This window comes from Nycticebus coucang, chromosome 4 (genome assembly GCF_027406575.1).
Source record: "Nycticebus coucang isolate mNycCou1 chromosome 4, mNycCou1.pri, whole genome shotgun sequence".
Lineage (NCBI taxonomy): Eukaryota > Metazoa > Chordata > Mammalia > Primates > Lorisidae > Nycticebus > Nycticebus coucang.
Genome location: NC_069783.1, coordinates 120,811,610 through 120,831,855, shown reverse-complemented (window position 1 = coordinate 120,831,855; position 20,246 = coordinate 120,811,610). Strand labels below are relative to the sequence as shown.

Below are 20,246 nucleotides of genomic sequence, written 5' to 3'. Positions count from 1 at the left end.
TGCGTGCGCATACATGAAATAGAAAGCTATGCTACAGGGATACTAAGAACTAATGGTCTTACAGATGCAGGCTTTCTAATACCTCGCCCATGCATCAGATTTGACTGATTAAAATCCCTGAAGACTCATTGATTTGCTGAAACAATTAAATCTTGCCTTTAGCAGCCAGACAGTGCTGCCTTCTCATGAAAAGCTCTTGCCGAATGCATGACACCCCCTGGTTTTGCCTACTTAGAAAACATGAGTGCTCACTCTATGCTATCACTACTACCACTCCAAAAAATGACTCTCTCCATCAAAGCCAAGGCAGCGCCAGAACCTGCTCAGACACAAGGCCTCCAGGATAATGGAGTGGCCAGATGACCAGGTGAGGTGCTGCCTGCCACTAGTATTAAAGCTCAGTTCCTTACATCTGCTACAGAGGGGGTCATTCCACATGTAAACCAACTGTATGTTATAGGGGAAATGGAGAGAAATGCTTCTAAAGCCTCATGCCGTACCCACACAAAGATAGGCAGATAATTTTAAGGTTTCACAGTCTTCCTGAGGCCCTAGCCATAGTTCCTTGAAGGTTTCTTTGTAGAGCTGAAGAAGATAACCTCTGAGATTCAATGAATCACTGAAGTCTCTGATGTGATACCTTTCTGAAAGAGCTATAGAAGATCAGTGTTTCGTGAGATTTCTTAAGAAACTAAGGATGCTCGGATTCAGAAGTACCTCCTTTACTATTTGTTTTTTGTTTTGAGATAGTGCCTCAAGCTATAAGCCCTGGGTAGAGTGCTGTGGCGTCACAGCTCACAGCAACCTCCAACTCCTGGGCTTAAGTGATTCTCTTGCCTCAGCCTCCCAAGTTGCGAGGACTAAGGGCACCCGCCACAACACCCGGCTATTTTTTGGTTGTAGTTGTCATTGTTTGGCAGGCCCGGGCTGGATTCGAACCTGCGGCTGGATTCGAACCTGCCAGCTGTGGTGTATGTGGCTGGCACCTTAGCTGCTTGAGCTGCAGGCGCCACCCACCTCATTTACTATTATTACAATACTGCCCCCAGGTTACTAATCTACAGTAAAGACATATATTATACAAACCAAAGGTCTTTCTGTCATACCAACTCCTCAGGTGGGAGAACTCTGCTCTCCACCTGCAGGACAGCACCCAGGGTGGGCATGTGGTATAGAGAACGTGACAGGAGAGATGCGCTTTCTGAAACTGGGTGCTGGGCCTCTGTTTGACCACTGATCCTATAGCAAATAGAAATGCTCACAACACATGTGTCTTAAGCCCTGTGACATGCAAGCAAGGGTGGATAATAGATATCACTCCAGCCAAAGTACGGCTTTCCAGAGGTGAATGTACCCCAGACCCCGCTGCACCCAAAATATTAGGCTCAACTTGACAAACTGAGAACAACTCAGGTCACTCTCTGCAGTGAGGCCACTTGCTTATTAGCTGCAGAGACACTGAATAGAGATAATACCTTTCAATTTCTAAATTGTATACAGTTCTTAAGGTTAAATTCTGTGTGAAAGGAGCTAGCTGCTTCATAAAAGATAAAAAAAATAGCAAAATCAGAAATATAGAGGTAGGGAAGGAGGGAGAAATTTAGGAAATCAGAGAACTAAGGAACTCTGAGTAAAAGTACACAAACCAGGAAAATGTACTTACTTCCTATCAGTCTTGGTCATCCTGGTTTTTAGGAACCAGTGGTCTGCTCTTTGTGGCACCCCAAGGGTCCATGGTGGGAAAAGAGGGTGCAGAGCAGAGTTTTGGTGGCCTGAGCACCAGCCCCTGTAACAACAGCAGAGTTCCCAGGCAAAGGAACAAACACCACAAGGCTTGAGAAAAGGCGCCGAGGGTGGATTGCCTGAGTTGACAAGTTCAAGACCAGCCTGAATGAGAGCAAGACCCCATCTCTAAAAACAGCCAGGCGTTGTGGCAGGTGCCTGAAGTCCCAGCTACTTGGGAGGCTGAGGCAAGAGGAGGGCTTGAGCCCAAGAGTTTGAGGTTGTTGTGAGCTGTAACACACCACTCTACCCAGGGTGACAAACTGAGACTCTGTTTCAAAAAAAAGAAAGAAAGAAAGAAAAGAAAAAGAAAAAAGGTGCCTCAACTGCTAAAGCAGACAGAGTGAATTTAGAAAGACAAACTGTTGCACAACTCCTTATCTTGGGGTTGTGTTGCAGGAGAGAGGGCAGGGATCCTAGGAGAACAGTACTCAATTAACATCTACAAGGTTCCCCATGAGCCTTTCTCGTAAAGAAGCTGCCCTCCAGGAGCTCAGATCACCATCAAACTAGCTTGTATCTGAGTTCCTTATTATTATTATTTTTTTGAGACAGAGTATTACTCTGTCATCCTGGGTACAGTGCAGTGGCATCATCATAGCTCACAGCAACCTCAAACTCTTGGGCTCTAGTGATCCTCTTGCCTTAGTCTCCCCAGTAGCTGAGACTACAGGTACCTGCCACGATGCCTGGCTAGTTTTTTTTTTTCTTCTTCTATTTTTAGTAGAGATGGGGTCTTGCTCTTGTTCCAGCTGATCTTCAACTCCTGAGCTCAAGCGATCCATCTACCTTGGCCTCCCAGAGTGCTAGGATCACAGGTGTGAGCCACAGCGTCTGGCCAGAATTCCCCATTTCAATCAATGGTATCATCCATCCCAGGTCACTGGTATGAAAAGGGAGCCCCTTCAACACTGCTACGTAAGCTCAGGTCACCAAGCTCTTTCTGTTCTCATTCCCAGAGAGGCTTCCAAAGCCCTCCATCCCTTTACCCCAACTATTACAGGCTCCCTGCTTCTCAGTTGTACTCACTTCCTATCAAACTGCACAATCCAAACCCTCCAAAATACTTGACTGCATGACTCTTTCTTCTGAAAACACTCTCTTTCTCCCTCACCCACCATGAGGTGGGTCACTAAAGTATACCCCTCACTATGATCCATCTTGATGGCACCCAGGTATTTTCCTCATGGCAACTGTGTAAAAGTGTGATTATCTTACCGTTTATCTCCTTACCAGCCTATAAAACTCTGAGGCCAGGGTCTTGTTCACAGCCCTGCATTTAATGACTAGAAGGACAACAGTAAGATGAGGACAGTGTCTGACACATACCCAGGGAGCCCTCCTCTTAACACCTTATTGATAAAGGTTTATTTACGGGCCCTACTGAAAACAGAGGAGGTTCCAGCCCTCTCCCAGCCTTGCCTTCTCTTCCTTAGCATGAGCCAGCCTACAGACAATCTTCCAAACACTCTGACCTGTGCACCCCAACTGTATATTAGCCACTTCCCTGCAGAGCCTACCCTCCTCTGCACCCAGTCTGGTGGGGCTCAGTCTTGATTGCACATTAAAACCACCTGAAATGCTTTTAGAACTCCCTATGCCAGTGGTTCTCAACCTTCCTAATGCCGTGACCCTTTAATACAGTTCCTCATGTTATGGTGACCCCCAACCGTAAAATTATTTTCATAAAATAGCAACAAAAATAATTTTAGACTTTTTGCATTTATTTCCAAACTGATTAAAATATATTTCTATAAAACATTGGATATGCCAAATTATTTCAGTAAACATGAAGTTTTCCATAGATATATGTTTCAATTAACTCTATTCTCTGGGCGGCGCCTGTGGCTCAGTGAGTAGGGTGCCGGCCCCGACCCCACATACTGAGGGTAGCGGGTTCAAACCCGGCCCCGGCCAAACTGCAACCAAAAAAAAAAAAAAAAAAATAGCCAGGCGTTGTGGCAGGCACCTGTAGTCTCAGCTGCTCGGGAGGCTGAGGCAAGAGAATCACGTAAGCCCAAGAGCTGGAGGTTGCTGTGAGTCGTGTGACATCACGGCACTCTACCAAGGGTGGTAAAGTGAGACTGTCTCTACAAAAAAAATAAAAATAAAAACTCTATTCTTCATGACCAAAGAGCATAATAACAACATACATGTTTTGCTGCAAAATGACTCAGGAGGTAAAATATAAAAGACTGCCTCCTTTATTGATGGAACAGAGACTAAATAACCTATTTCAGCAGTTCCTGAGTTATGACTCAGCAGCAGGCTCCCAAACTGAATACAAGTGAAAGCATGACAGTCAGACTCGGCACTCATGAACTCGTGCTAAAGAAACAAGACATTTTCAGGCGAGTAGAACATTGGCTGGGCAGAAAGACCTGGACCAAACCCTAAATGTGATCTAAAAGTACTTAACAACATTGACCAGGAGAGGCAAGAACAGATATTGAATGGAGGTAGGGAAAAGGCTGATTTTTATCCAGAGCTCCAGATGTCTTTATCGCTGCCTAATGACAATTACACTCAACCAATTAAGACACCACTATGACAGTTGCATTGTCAGTAAGCCTTTGGACCCCAATGTTGATGGCTCTCTAATTAGTGTCTATACAAAGCACAACTGCAACTAATATTCTAACTGATGTAAGAATACTAAAGAAAAACTGAAGGAGAAAAATCCCTTTTCCAAATGAGTGAGGATGTGCCCCAGCCTGTGGCACGGACCAGTGAAACTGTATGCTTTCTCAACCTTTTTTACGCTTGGCAAGGTTGAGTTTACCTCTAAATAAGTAGGTCAGAGACTACAGTTGATTTTTTTTTTCGAAAGAATGAGAATAGAGCCTCTCTCAAGCTCAGTATGCCAGAGCAATTGCCAATTTAAAATGATTTCCCACCAAAGAGCTTTCATTAACTAGTAAGTTTCCAATAAGCAGGCTACTTATTTGGACTAAGAGACTAGAAGAAAGAGAAGGAAGAAATACTGTACAGCTAAAAACAACCTTTAACCTTTTTTCTTCATAAATATCCAGCAGGGGTTCCATATTGCTTCCATGTGCCAGCTCTTATTTGCTAAAAACAAATTTTTTCGAGGCTCTTCACAACAACCGGGGGGATTATTTTAAGAATGCTCACAAGTAAGGTTAAGTGACTTGCCCATGGTCATAAGAAACATTTTAGTGGTACAGCTGGGATCAAAAGGTGCCCCAGGTTTTTCTCAATCACTGCTTAGGTCTGCCTCCTCAGATGACAGTATCTGCAAACAAATCCTGCTTTTAAAAACCATCTCCAGAGTGGCGCCTGTGGCTCAAAGCAGCAGGGCGCCCCATATGCCAGAGGTGGTGGGTTCAAACCCAGCCCCGGCCAAAAAAACTGAAAAAAAAAAAAAAAAAAAAAAATCTCCACTGAAGGGCAATAGAAGGAATCATTGTTCTCAATATTGTGACTCAGGCTTGGAGGGCACAGTCCCTGACCCTAAGTCATCAATCCCACCACAAACTTGAAACTGGAAGGCGAGAAGCCAACAAAATAATCTCACTCCCAGGCTTGCTTCTCAGGTGTTTGTAGAAGGATATTTACAACAGCTGGTAAAACTCCCCCCCTCTGCAGGATCAGAAATACAAATACAGCCACCCCCAAAGGAAGCTATAGTTCTATCTTGACCAAGCACCCACAGCACCCAAGAGGACAGTTGTCATGAGGCTTTAGGTCAGGAACAGCAAACGGTTTCATCAGCATGTCAAAACCAATAAAATGGGAGTGGCTGCCCAGAGCCTTGTATTGAGAAGGATTCTGAAATAAATGCTGTAATGGATTTTTAATGACCACCACAGGTTGGGGAGTGAGGAAGGCAGCACTCCTGCCCCATACAAAACTCTGCCTGGCCAATTCCTGGATAGATATCCTTCTAGACTCAGGCAAAGTGTCACTTCCCAGGATGAGCCTAGCCAATGTTAAGCATGTACCAGGCACCTCTCCCTCATGTGTTATGTGCCTTACTCCCCCCGTACCCTCACGTCTCCCACGTGCTTTGTAACCACCAATAATTGTACCCCTTGTCAGCCCATAAAATCCCCATGAACAAGGGATGTGTGAGGGCTATTCACCCTGCCTAGTGAATGTCGACTGAATGAATGAATCTACCTACTTAAACCTGGAAGAAGGAAGTGGTTTGAAGCCTACTGAGCAATCAAGCAGAGGCCCCCAAAAGTACAGTGAGTGCCCGCATTTCAAGAAACACTCCTGCCCTTAACATGTAGAGGTTTCAAGAACTATTCACTTGCTCCATACTTTCTCCAGAAACACCAAAGATTACAAATCAATAGAAGAAAGAGTATTTACTATTTTCTATGAAACATGACTGTGTTGTATTATGCAATTAACAAAATGAACTCAGTCCCACAGTGAAGAGTCTTTCTGTGGAAATGCACTACCACAAACATCGAGTGGGGCTTAAGACGCATCAATTGAAAACTAATGAACATCTTAATGGACCTTACGAGATACATGCACTACACACTTAGAACTGTTTTCCATACATCTTGGTTAATCACAATCAATAGAGTCAGAGTCAATGATGATTATGCAGAGTTATTGTAGCTGTGGCCCTTCCCATTATTCCTTGGAGAACCAGAGATGGATAAATGCCGTCATGAGTTCACTAGTATTTATTAAGGATATTCTCGAGCTCCTTCATTAAAGATATAATAAATGTAATGCTCTCCTCTAGTCACGTATCAATATCTTACCTCAGACTTATTTACCAGAAGAGCATGTATACCTCACAGCAGAAAATAAATAAATAAATTTTAAAGTATTTTTCATTTTCACAGATAATGATCAAATTCCTTACGGAAAACAGTCCAATGTTATAATAAGCAGTAGCACAGATCTATACAAAACAAGGCGAAAAGGAAAACTGTCAGGAGAAAAAGGTTTTTAAAAAGGAGAACGATGGGAAAGCATGTTCTTAGTAAGTATATGTATGTGTGACATTTATCGAACATGACTTTAATAACAATCTGTACTTATAAAATATCTGTTATCTCAAGAGCCTCAAAGTAATCCATTGGTATTAATCTATTTTTTATCCATTTACACAAAACCAGCAGAATATTAGAAACACTATCCATGAGGACTTTAGTTCCTCAATACAGAATATTTTAAAGTTTAGGGTAAATACAAGTTATTGTCAGATTGAAGGCACTACTAATATTCTGGCACAGTACACAGTTGATACAAAGCTGTATTTTTAATTACTGGGAAAAAGAGAGGGAAAAACAGTCAAAAAGTAATTCAAGTTACCTTAGTTGACTATGTTCAAACTGATATTTTCCAACAGTTTTTAATTATAAAACAATACAATTCTACTGAATTACCAATAGGCAAATTGAACTAAGCAGAGATTCAGATACCAAATTTTACATATATAAACTAGAAGCCCCAAATTTCGCTTCCTTTCTACAGAAGACTGGAAACCCTCTCAACTCTGATATGCAGAGTGTGTGGACAGAGCTAAAAAAGATTAAAAAAAAACACACACACATTTTAATCAGGCCATGCCTGGCAGCTGAAGCAACAGCGCGTTCTCTTGGTTGCTTAGAGAGGAGCGGGTGGTTTTGTTACGTATCTATACTTGGGCACACTTGCCTCAAAGGGAATGATACAAAAAGTGAGACTACTGAGTATTTTTAGGGAAGGAAGACAGCTAATATTTTACAACATTAAATGGTACAGTTCTCCCTCCAACCACAGTTGGCAAGGAAAAACATGGATACACAGTTGCTATTCCTTCCAGTAAAGGCAGGACCTGTGCTGAAAAGGCCAATCACATCCATCAGCAGAAAAAACGTTTGGAGTAATGAAAAAAACCTTAACACTCTTTGCTTAATATATTTTTTAACTGAAAGGGAAGGAAAATGGTCCTCTAATGTGAATAGAAAAGTATGTTTTCTTATGCAAACTGAGATGCTTCAGTCTTATGAATCTTAAATAACAGTCAGAGAGTTTATTGCAAAACACCACCATACTCCTGGGCATCTGATAAAAGCTCCTAGTGAGCTAACAGCTTAATGGTTAGCAGAGCTGGCACAGGGACCCCCAGAGAGCTTCGGGTTCTACCTGAGATAATCTCGTTCACTAGGTGGCTCTCCTTCACTACTTACAGCAAATTACACCCAGCCTGACACTTCAGGTTTTCTACTGCCACCCTTCTGAACTCTTGATGTCACCTGTTTGCAATACTTAACTTCCAAAGTGCAACTGGGAGAAAGAGAACAGTCCAAGCATCACAAAACAACAGAGATATTCTCATGTCCCCTTTTCTTTTCCTTTTTTTTTTTTATGCCCCCTTTTCTTCTATTCTTTTTCCTCTAGGAAATACATGAAACCTTAAAAACATCCTAAAATTTGAAGAATTGTCACCATCAAACTACAAAATAAAACAAAGAAATAAACAAAAGACACATTTTCTGATCACTTAAAACTTTCTAGATAATATCTCTTTTTCTAGAGCATAAGAAGAACACACACTAAACCTCACTGGCATTTCAAGAAGTCCAAGAGAAAATGCAGACAGACATCGAACTCCGAAAGAAAGACAGGTGACTGTAGAGAATGGTGACTTCAGAACGCCCATTTTCTCAAGTGAAAGAAATGGGAAATTTTAGCTGAAAAAAATAATGTTGTGTCTGAATGGCTACTCACGATTGAGGGAACGTCCATTTACCTCACCAGAAAAGGTGGCAACAAACGGTGTAGCTGTTTTTATGGGATGCTGCATATTTTAAGGGGACAACTGACTCAACAGAAAGGCCAGTGTGAGGGCCAGAGGAGGAGTTCACAGGAGTCCAAGGAAGCTCAGAGAGTGTGTAGTCACCAAAGGGGAGTTTTCTTTCCATATACACTTTTTTTTGAGATGGTTTCACTATGTCACCCTCTGTAGAGTGCCATGGCATCAACAGCTCACAGCAAGCTCTTGGGCTTAAGGAAGTCTCTTGCCTCAGCCTCCAAGAAGCTAGGACTTTGGGCACCTGCCACAACACTCGGCTATTTTTTTTTTTTTTTTTTGGAGAGACAGAGTCTCACTTTATGGCCCTTCGTGGCCTCACACAGCTCACAGCAACCTCCAACTCCTAGGCTTAAGCGATTCTCTTGCCTCAGCCTCCTGAGTAGCTGGGACTACAGGCGCCCGCCACAACGCCCGGCTATTTTTGGTTGCAGTTTGGCCAGGGCTGGGTTTGAACCCGCCACCCTTGGTATATGGGGCCGGCGCCTTACCGACTGAGCCCAGGCGCCGCCCAACACTCGGCTATTTTTTAGCTGTTGTTGTCCTTGTTGTTTAGCAGGCCCTGGCTGGGTTCGAACCCGCCAGCCTTGGTGTATATGGCTGGTACCATAATCACTGAGCTACAGGCGCCAAGCCCCATATACAACTTTCCTCAGTCTCCCGGCTACTGCCACTGATGTTAGGCTCTCAGGGCACAAAGATGCTTAACACAGGGTTCCCAGCATTTCAAGAGGAATAAGTTGATAGGACCAAAGTTTGACAAGAGGCTGGAGAGGTCGGGCCAATAAAGTGGCTCTGGTTCATTAAGTAAAAGGTCAGTGGTGACCTGTGAGTATGCAGCATGGTGGAAAAGCTGGGATGGAAGCCAACTTGTGGAAGGTTAGGTGAGGAGAGGAAAGAAGGGGGGAGGCGCCATCGTGCTCTAGAACTGACAAGATCACAGGGATGGTTGGAGACTTCAAATCATAATGTTAAATTGGAAAGAAGCTAAGTGTTATAAAAGTTTTTAAAAATAACTCGTTAATGTAAAAAATAATAAGAATTCATTCCCCTAAATCCAGTAATTCCACTTATGAGACTCTAGCCTAAAAATATAATCAGGAATGTGAGAGTAGGAAAGGACAATGGAAGAACTTGAATTCTTAATTTTTATACACTTACACAGAGTCTAAAGTTTCTATGCTAATTTAAAATTTAATAATTTGGGCCAGGCATGGTGGCTTACTAAACCTGTAATCCTAGCACTGGGATGTTGAAGTAGGAGGATTACTTGAGGCCAGGAGTGTGAAGTTCCAGTGAGCTATGACAATACCACTGCACTCTAGCCCAAGTGACAGAGAAAGACTCTGTCTCAGGAGGAAAAAAAAAAATCATTCAATAATTTTTAAATAAAGATTTGTAGTACTAAAAAGGATAAAAATCTGCAAGCTTCTATATATAAAATATTCATTGTGTCTATATATAACAAAACATAAGCAATGACTTTAATGTCCAGTACCAGAAGAATAAGAAAATTAGGATTCAAAGAGTTTTTTTTTCTTTTCTGTTTTTTTAAACCAGAACCACTGACTGCATTCTATCCTCTCCCTTCTGCTCTCCCAAAAGGAATTCAAGGAGTTTTGCTATGAGTCAAAAAAATAATGAAAAATATATAAAATGAGAAAATTTTCGTCAGTGCAGTGAAGAGAACAGGCCACAAATGTAATGTAGGCTATGGTTATATTATGTGAAAACATACGTAGAAAAACAAACTGAAAACCAAACACCAAAAACCGTAAAAGTTGTTACATGCTAGGATTTAGGTGGCTTTCTTTTCTCTATTTTCTAACATTGCTGAGAAAACAATATGGCTTTACCACTACTTGTTTTTTGAAGTTTTTGGCCAGGGCCAAGTTTGAACCTGCCACCTCCGGTATATGGGGCCAGCGCCCTACTCACTGAGCCACAGGCGCCACCCATCACTGCTTTTATTTTTAAAAGAAAAGAAATATACACACCACAAAAGGAAAACCAAAATGATACTATCATATACAGGCTTCAACAGCAAACAAGGGCTGGAGAAGGCAGCTCTGCATGGGTGTTACAGGAGCACTGCAAAGCGGCCCAGTGCACCATGCCCATCCTGGCTTTGAGAGGCCCCCACCTCACACAAAATGAGGCTTCTGGCACAGATCACCTCTAACGTTCCTTCCAGGTTTAAAAATCATATGATTCTAAGCTGAAAAAACTAGGAAACTGGAGAACAGACAAGGAGGCATTTCTTCAGTTTCCCACATAACATGTGGGGGGTGGGGGGAATAGGGGGACTCTGTATATTACTATTTTTTGTGGAATAAATATTAAAATAGACATATACAATTAATGAGATATTATATACCACTCCTAGTTTTAAAAGATGCTTATAAATTACTAGGAAAAAAAAAGTAGATGGCTGTAAAGTTAAAAGTTATTTCTAAATAAAATAACACAAAAACAAGTCAGTGAAGCCATGAGGCCACATGCTTAGCCGCCCTGGAGGCTGCAGAGAATCACTTCTGTGGGAGTCAAAAGACAAGCAGATACAGGGCATGAGGGAGGTGATCGAGCTAGAGTGCTACAGAAAACTCTGGAAGGAGACAGGACTGGATTGGGCCTTAAATAATGGGTACTGGATTTCTTTTCAGGGTGATGAAAATGTTCTGGAATTAGTGCTACTGGTTGCACAACCTTGTGAATTTACCAAAAAAAAAAAAATTAGAAATCACCAAATTATATACTTTGAAAGGGTGAATTTTATGGTACGAGAATTATACAGTCATGTATCATTTAATAATGGATACATTCTGAAAAATGCTTCATGAGGCAGTTTTTCATTGTGCAAAGTCGTAGAGTATTCTTACACAGATCCAGATGGTACAGCCTACTTACTACTCACGTAGCCTACATGATATTGCCATCCTCATACAGGGCATTGTCATTGACCAAACTGTCCTTATGTGGTACATGACTGTACCTTAATTTAAAAAGAGGGAGGGGGGGTCAGAAATGACTAAATAGAATAGTGTAGGGGGAAAAACACAAGGACACTGAGAAAAGTAATCAGAAAAAAGGCAGATTGAAACAAATGTAAAAGGACTCCAAACAACAGAAAAATTTAACTAAAAATTATTCTTTAGATAGTTTACTAAGCAAAGACTTACAGACAAAAGAGTGAAGGTTCAAATGCTTAAGAAGAAAGTCTGATTCCCTGCTGGAAAAACAAGCCTCAGACAGCTGGGGGCCAGGTCTTATAGAGAGCTAGGTACTGGAGTGTCCCGTCAGGTGAGGTTATGAGTGAATGACCATTTTAAGGTCACTCTGGTTTTGTGTGAAAAGGTTAAGGAAGAACCAAGACTATGAGGCTAACTGTAATAAAAATCAGCTTAAGCCTATGCAACGTTACCCCAAAAAGCCAGGAACACTTGCACTGAGAATTGAAAATGTAAGAAGAGATTTTCTAGCAGTCTTTGCTCTCCCATCAAGGATATGAAATACACTTAATAGGTTTAAATGCAAAATTTTTCTATAATTTAGCTCTAGACACATAAAACTAAGCCTCTTAACAGATTCCACCTGTGGAAAAGAAAAAGGAAAAGGAAGGGGAAAAAAATAAGAGAAAATTCAAGGCAAATATGAGAGAAAGAAGTGGTGAGGTAGCCACTGTCTCTTTAAGCAGCTCCTTGGAGATACATAACTGTAGAAAGCCTGGTGAATACAACATTGATTGGGAATGAGGTAACCACAAACACCACTGTCTCAAATGAAAAGGGATTCAAGATCTGACCCAGAAAACAAGCATCGTAACCACCAGATAAAATTTTAATGATAAACACAAGATGCTCTACATACAAGCAAGACTGAAGTATCTCATGCTAAGCCATAAACATAAGGTTCTCTTAGAAGAGGAGCCATGAGGAGCCTCTGACCTACAGATCAAGTTTCTTCTTATCGATCCACAAAACTCTGCTATTGCTTTGCTTTGTGCTGGCATAATCTGTAATGTTGAACAGACCTCAAGGGAGCAGAGGGGCAGGGAAAGACGGACTGGCACCTGCACTTGTAGTGGGCCTGCCTTTCAGGGCTTCCCTGTCCAGATATAAAATCCATAATTAGCTACGACATTAAAGTCTCTCCTTTATTTCTCATTTCTTTTTTTTTTTATTGTTGGGGATTCATTGAGGATACAATAAGCCAGGTTACACTGATTACAACTGTTAGGTAAAGTCCCTCTTGCAATCATATCTTGCCCCCATAATCTCATTTCTTTTTTTTGACTCTTTCAGTGCAATCTCACCATTCTGCCTTCAAGTGTCTTCTCACACACTAGGTGGAGACCCCTTTAAGCTAGAATGATATAAGGACCCTTCGGGGTTACCACCAAATTTCAGAATTCAGGGGCAGAAAGGACCTTGCATATCAGGAACTCTTAGGCCCACATTTTAGGTGTAGCAGTCCAACATCTACTGATATCTGGATGGACAGAATTCTAGGTTTTTGGCCCACCAATCTTTCTAAAAATAGTGCTTCCATAGTACTCCCAGGAAGGGCATTAACCTCTAAATCAAAGCCAGTAAAAGAGAAACTAAAGAAAAGCCTAACTCTTGGGCATATCTTGTTTAAAGCAAAAATACTTTTTCACAGACATTACGTACCACAAAATATTAAAATAATCTGTTGGGAATTCAGTTCAAACAGTGCTCTTTTTTGAAGAATGCCGTTTAAGGAAAGATTTTTATTTAAAGAAAAGACTCACCTACTACTAAGTTTTTAAGTCTAAGGTTTGTTTTTGTTTTCCTACAGGTAGGAACCTCCCTGAGGCAGCTCACTCCAAACCAGATCCAGACTGAGAAATTTAAGTGTTCTGGTCTCTACTTTATGGCATTAAGTATACAATTTGAGACTGCAGTTCAAAATACCTTTCTAATCCAAAGAGAAAACTGATCTCCTTGTACACTACAGAAATACATTGGTGTACCTCTGCAGCAACATTTGAAGAATTCACAAAAGTGAATCTTGGAACAAAAGCCAAAGGAGTTTACAGAAACTAAAACTAAATTTCTTGGCAATGGAGACAAATAAAAAACCTATTTCAGGACAACTCAAACAGCAAATACCTATTATGTGGTGGGGGGGAAGATTGTGTGTGGCCATAGCCACATGTAAAGGCTTCAAAACAAGAGAATAAGAACAGGACCTGTTTGTACCAACACTTAATTATTTTTGCTTGATTTTTTTATGTCTTCATAAAATACAAACTGTTTGCCTTAATGAAAATCTAACAGAACATGCCACAAGAGTGATTTAAAAGCTGGGAAAGACATATTGGGACAAATGGATTACAGATCTGCTATGCACCATGTGCTTCTCACTCCAGAGCTCTCACATCCCAGGGAACAGAATCACAGATTTTCCATCTTCAACAGGGGCTGTAACTGAGAAAGGTACATACTCTCAAGGCAAGATAAGGTCACTAGTACTCAGAGGGAGTTACATGAAAAATGAAAGACCTTTACATGAAGAGCACTGAGTGAAAATGGTTTCGCTTACCCAGCAATGACAACACCATCATGAGAATGCACATCACATAACACTGCATCAGGAATAGGTTCCAGCTCACTCACGGCACCTTTTCGATTCTGCGTAAGGAAAAGGGGATGCAGTTTATACTACTCTTAGAATGGCCAGAGATATTTCGTTCTCATCACATTCCACAATGACTTTCTATGGTATGTACAGTACTACATTCAAAGCTATCTGGAATTCAAAACAACAAAGAAAAGTGACATGTGAAGCTGTTAAGCATGTATGAGTTACCATGTGCACAAAAGGCACTGGGCATGGGCATGGGATGTGGGAGAGGCTGCCCCACATCTATTCTATTCTATTCATCACATTCTATTTTATTACAGAATATAAAAGAAATATGTGCTCACAAATAACTACAATCCACAGTAGACTGGTAAGTATCTGTTAGTACCCTGTTTCCCCGAAAATAAGACAGTGTCTTATTTTAAGGTGTGCTCCCAAAGATGTGCTAGGTCTTATTTTCAGGGGACATCTTATCTTTCCGGTAAGTAGGTCTTATTTTCGGAGGATGTCTTATTTTCAGGGAAACAGGGTAGTGGCAAGTATCTGAAGTATATAAAGTGCATTAAAAGTTCACCTCAGCATAGAGAAGAGATTTGATAATACTTTACCTGTTGACTCTTAAAAGAACTCTCAGAATAAAATAAAAAATTATATACGAATAGACAAAGATCAGAATGAGGAAAAGGAGAAGAGATGACCTTTTTTTTTTAATTGACAAGTCAGAGGTTTCATGAAAATGGTATTTAAAGGAAGCCCTAAACCTAAACACAGGTTGCTCCTAAGGAAAAGAACTAAGGTGGTAGGTGGAGAGAGGCAAGAGGAAGATTCGTATTCCACTATAGTCTCTTTTGTGATTTCTGAATTATTTTGCCATTGATTCAGAAAACATACATTAAACGTTTTAAAAATGGCTGGGCGCAATGCCTCAAGCCTGTAATCCTAGGGCACTCTGGGAGGCCAACGCGGTGGATTGCTTGAGCTCAGGAGTTCAAGCCCAGCCTGAGCAAGAGTAAGACCCCATCTGTAAAAACAGCCAGGCACAGGGCGGCACCTGTGGTTCAGTGGGTAGGGTGCCAGGCCCATATACTGAGGGTGGTGGGTTCATACCCAGCCCCGGCCAAACTGCAACAAAGAAATAGCCAGGCATTCTGGCAGGCGCCTGTAGTCCCAGCTACTCGGGGGAGGCTGAGGTAAGAGAATCACTTGAGCCCAGGAGTTGGAGGTTGCTATAAGCTATAACACCACGGCACGCTATCACACTCTATCACGAGGGCAATAAAGTAAAAACAAAACAAACAAATAAAAAAAAAACAAAAAAAACAGCCAGGCATTGTGGCAGGCATCTGTAATCTCAGCTACTTGAGAGGCCAGGGCAAGAGGATCACTTAAGCCCAAGAGTTGGGCGGCGTCTGTGGCTCAAGGAGTAGGGCGCCGGTCCCATATGCCGGAGGTGGCGGGTTCAAACCCAGCCCCGGCCAAAACACACACACACACACACACACACACACACACACAGCCCAAGAGTTTGAGGTTGCTGTGAGCTATGACACCATAGCACTTTACTGAGGGCAAAAAAGTGAGACTCAGTCTTAAAAACAAACAAACATATTAAAAATAAAAATAAAAGAGAGTGGAGAGGGAAGTTCAGAGGATTGGTGTGCTCCCACCTAATGAGCACAATGTAAGGGTTTATGGTACACCTGGGAGCGGGATACAACTACTATAGGGACTTTACCTTACAAACGCAAACACTGTCACCTAATTATTTGTACCCTCATATTAATCTGAAATATAAAGACTATGAATGGATATGAAGTATTTACATGTGGGAGGTTGAAAACAGTGAGAAAGAGCCAAACCAAAAACCAAATGTGAATAAATGTATTGAAGAACTAAGTAACCATATTAATTTTGCTAGATGGACACAAGGGTAAGAAATAGCCTAAGTGCTAAGCACAGTTCTGGCACACAGTAAGTGTTCAATAAGTGGTAGCTATTATTATTACTATTTCTGTTTTTAGGAAAATGATGATGACATCCATTCTATTAAAAGCAGCATTTATTAAGCACCTGGACTCCAGAAACTATACAAAATAACTTGCACAGTGATCTTACTTAACCTGAGGGCCTTAGCCTAGGGCTGAGGGACAAAACTGAACAAGTTCAAGTGGAACTGTCCTGCTAATGGAAATATAGGGAGGAAGGGAAGGATTTGAGAGTCACCAGTGTGAGGGCCACACTGTTCAGTTCCAAGAACAGAAGAGCTCTTTTGAGGGAAAAGGTAATAAAAGAAAAAGAAAGGCCTGAGATGAAAACCAGAATGCTTAGGGCATTTCCTGATTTCTGTCCTGTGGCTTCCTTCCCTGTCATGGGCTCCACTACCACCACCACCCCACCCCCCCACTGATATTCCATTCAGAGATCCTAGAATGCCAGAGTGGGAGAACACAAAAAAGCTAATGAAACTCCACGGAAAGGAATACTATGACCACCACAACCAGTTTATCAATTTTCCACATTGGCTCTATGTTGCCCATCCAAGTAAGTCTAGGCCATTCCCTTTATTAAGGTATCTGAGAACTCTGGGGTTTCCACAAACACTGACCTAGGAAGAATCAAACCAAAGCACCTGCCCAACCTATCCTGAAATCAACCACAAATAGTACACAACCACCCTATCTGTGTGCAAAGGCCGGTAAGTTTCTACCCATCTTGCCTGAGTACTCAATATGGGCCAGTTCAGTTCCTGGCCCATGAAGGTCAAGTATTAGACATATGCTATAGTCTAGAGTCACTGTGACACTGAATGGAGCTACTCAGCCCCACTCCAGAGATGAGAAAATGGAGGCAAAGTTTAAAGCAATTTAATGCTACCTTTCATGTTTTGATGAGACTGTCTTTCATTGTAGAATTACATGCCTGTGATCCTAGTACTCTGAGAGGCCAAAGCGGGAAGACTGACACCAGAAGTTCCAGACCAGCCTAGGCAACAGTGAGACCCTGTCTCTACAAAAAATTTAAAAATTAGCCAGGTGTACTGGTGCATGCCTGTAGGCCCAGATACTTGAAGGCTAAGGCAGGAGTATCTACTTGAGCTGAGAAGTTAGAGGCTGCAGTGAGCTACAGTGATGTCAACCACACTCCAGCCGAGACAACAGAGCAAGGTCTTGTCTCCAAAAAAGAATCATTACACTCATCACTACATTTAATGAAAGATGCATCATTTATAATTTCACACATGTAGTCCTTTTATTGTTTACAGTGTCAGGAAATGGGCCCAAGATACTCCAAATATAAATCTCCTTCACATTCTGATTATAGTTCTACTCCCATTCATTCAATTGAAAAACATTTCTTAAGCACTTACCAGACACATGGCTCTGTGCTTCTTTGAGGAAAAACAATAAATAGACATTTAGTTAAATTGTATATAACTTGTACAGTGTTCTTAAACTGCAGTCCCTGATTCCCAAGCCACAGACGGATACCAGTCCACAGCCTGTTAGGAATGTGACTGCATAGCAGAAGGTTGACTAGCAGGCAAGTTAGGGAGCCAGTGAAGGTTCATCTGTATTGACAGCCACTCCCCATTACTTGCACCACCACGACCTAAGTTCTGCCTCTTGTCAGATCAGGGGCAGCATTAGATTCTCATAGGAGCTCGAACCCTACCACAAACTGCGCATGTGAGGGATCTAGATTGCACACTCCTTATGAAAACCTAATCCCTACCCTCAATCCCATCTGTGGAAAAACTGTCTTCCATGAAACTGGTCCCTGGTACCAAAAAAAGTTGGGGATTGACATTCTTTTCTTAAGTACCAAATGCCATAAGGGGGGTCTTTAACCACCTTCTCTCCTCTCTGCCACCTTCAGCCCAAAATGAGGATATATCTGTCTCCCTCCCTGGCTTTCTCTATCACCAAAGAGGAAGCAAAAAAAATGTGCCTGCTGCTTTCTCTCTCAGGCTCTGACATCTCTGAATGTGAGCCAGGGGACAATAAATATATCCAGCTCCCAGGCTTATAAATCTCAAAAGCATCCTTCCTCCCTAGAAAGGCCTTAGATAACACTCAACCCTTAAGCTATGCTTGAATTGCAGCTCCTCTGACAAGGGTAAGACCCTCTGCTTTCTGGCCCACAGTTTGTCTGGGCAGTTTTCATTGTCACACTGTTCTGCCTGTCCATCACACAGACCTAACTAGACATACAGGCAAGAGAGCTGCAGGCCCCTCTCCAGATGAGTTTATTACCTTGGGTGGACGTAAGCAGATGATGTGGAGCCAATGAGAAATTTGCTTAGTGGTGATGTTTGCCTTAACAGCCTAAAAAATAACAGCTACGCTAATTCTCAAGATGGTGGTTCCCAACCAGGGATGATTCTGTCCCCCAGGGGACACCTGCAATGTCTGGAGATATTTTTGGCTGTCACAGTTAGGGGAAGAATAGAATGCTATTGATATCTAGTGGGTAGGGCCAGAGATGCTGCTCAACATCCTGCGATGCAAAGGACAGCCCCCACCATAAAGAATGATCTGGCCCCAAATATCACTAGTGATGGGTTTGAAAAACCCTGAATTGGAGAAATGCTGCTTTTTTTTTTTTTTTGAGATGGATTTGCCCCTGGTAGAGTGCTGTGGTGTGCTCTAGCGATTCTCTTGCCTCAGCCTTCTGAGTAGCTGAGATTAAGGCACTCACCACAGCGCCTGGCTAAAAATGCTGCTCTTAACTTTGTTAGAAACTGTGTGAGGTTGCCCAGATCAAGCATATAGGTCACTAATTAAGTTATGAGGTGACTAAGGACAGACTTGCACATAGGCAATATGTCACTATCTGTAATGAGCAAAAGCTTGTTAATCTCCAAGTCTATTAGAATCGACCTTTATGGGAGAGGAAAGAGCATGGTTCCATCCCTTCTCTACAATTGAATATCCAGCCTCTGAGTGGGGAAGAAACACTGCCACCATGCTGCTGTCTTATCATGCCTCAAACAGCTTTATGTAACACAGCTCTTGACAGTTATCTCCTATAGAAACACTTCACTGTGCAAATTTTTAGCTGTGATCTAATATTTCTGTAGAGACTTTGAAGTGATAAATGTTATGGAAGCAAGCCAATAGGTTACGTGAGGGAAGAAAAGTCAGTACTTTAGAGATGTTTAATAATCTCCCTCTTACATTTACTGGAAATGACATTTTCAGCTCCTCTTTTGTACTCAGGCGGTGTTTTTGCTTTCTTGGTCCCTCCAGAGTGTTGGTGGAAGGGACGGGTGAGGGGGCTGCACTAAGCCTCCTCCAACGACCCCAACAATCAAAGGTCCAAGTGGCTGGCAACCCAAACTCATGCCTTCCTCTCCTGGAGAGCAAAATAATGCTCTCAAATCTTGTGACTAAAAATGAGGGCAGATATTCTAATGGAGAACAAAATGGGCAACACGTCACCAACAGCTGAAGGGGCGGCCCAGCACACCCCACCTCCTTTGCTTTTGGCAGTTAACCTCAGCCTATGATGAAGGCTTGGAGGCATGTGTCCTTGCAGACGGTCTTCAGGTAATGATGTTGGCCACTGCCTACCTTCCAGTTGGTTCGTAACATTTGTTCCTTGGCTCGGCACTCTTGGAAGATGAATTTCCAGCAAGAATAGTCTGAGATGCTGCTCTCTGGAAGGTGCCCTTCCTGCTGGCACAGCCTGTACCACAGCACCTCATCTTCTGCAATCACCTTCCATGTCTTGCTCACCTAAAACCACAGAAGTGACACAAATGTCAGATCTTGCAATTAGAAAAGTCCCTTTCCATCCAAAAATCAATCAACACCTATATTATTGCCCAAGGTTTATGGCAGTATAAAATATCTCATTAACAAAACACTCCAAGGAGGAAAAAAATACAAGCAAATGTTTCCAGTTTTATCTTTCAAGATTTCAAAAATATTGTACCACCATGTAATATCACATTTGAAGACTACTTGGTTAAACTGTAACCTAACCAATAGAGAAGAAAATACACAAATATAAAATGTGAAAAACATAAACTTTAACACAGTAATTAACTATACAATCATATATTACT

At 41.9% G+C, this 20,246-nt stretch overlaps 1 protein-coding gene across 2 annotated transcripts in view; it reads right to left on the bottom strand.

Annotated features, from left to right (window-relative positions):
- Positions 1-20,246, bottom strand: part of FBXW8 (F-box and WD repeat domain containing 8) — a 135,197-nt gene that overhangs the window by 69,978 nt on the left and 44,973 nt on the right. For both annotated transcript variants that reach the window (XM_053587459.1, XM_053587460.1), the window contains exons 3-4: positions 19,750-19,914; positions 14,135-14,223 (exon numbers count right to left, since the gene is read on the bottom strand). In XM_053587459.1, the coding sequence (XP_053443434.1) occupies positions 14,135-14,223; positions 19,750-19,914 (254 nt within the window). The remainder of the gene's footprint in view (positions 1-14,134; positions 14,224-19,749; positions 19,915-20,246) is intronic.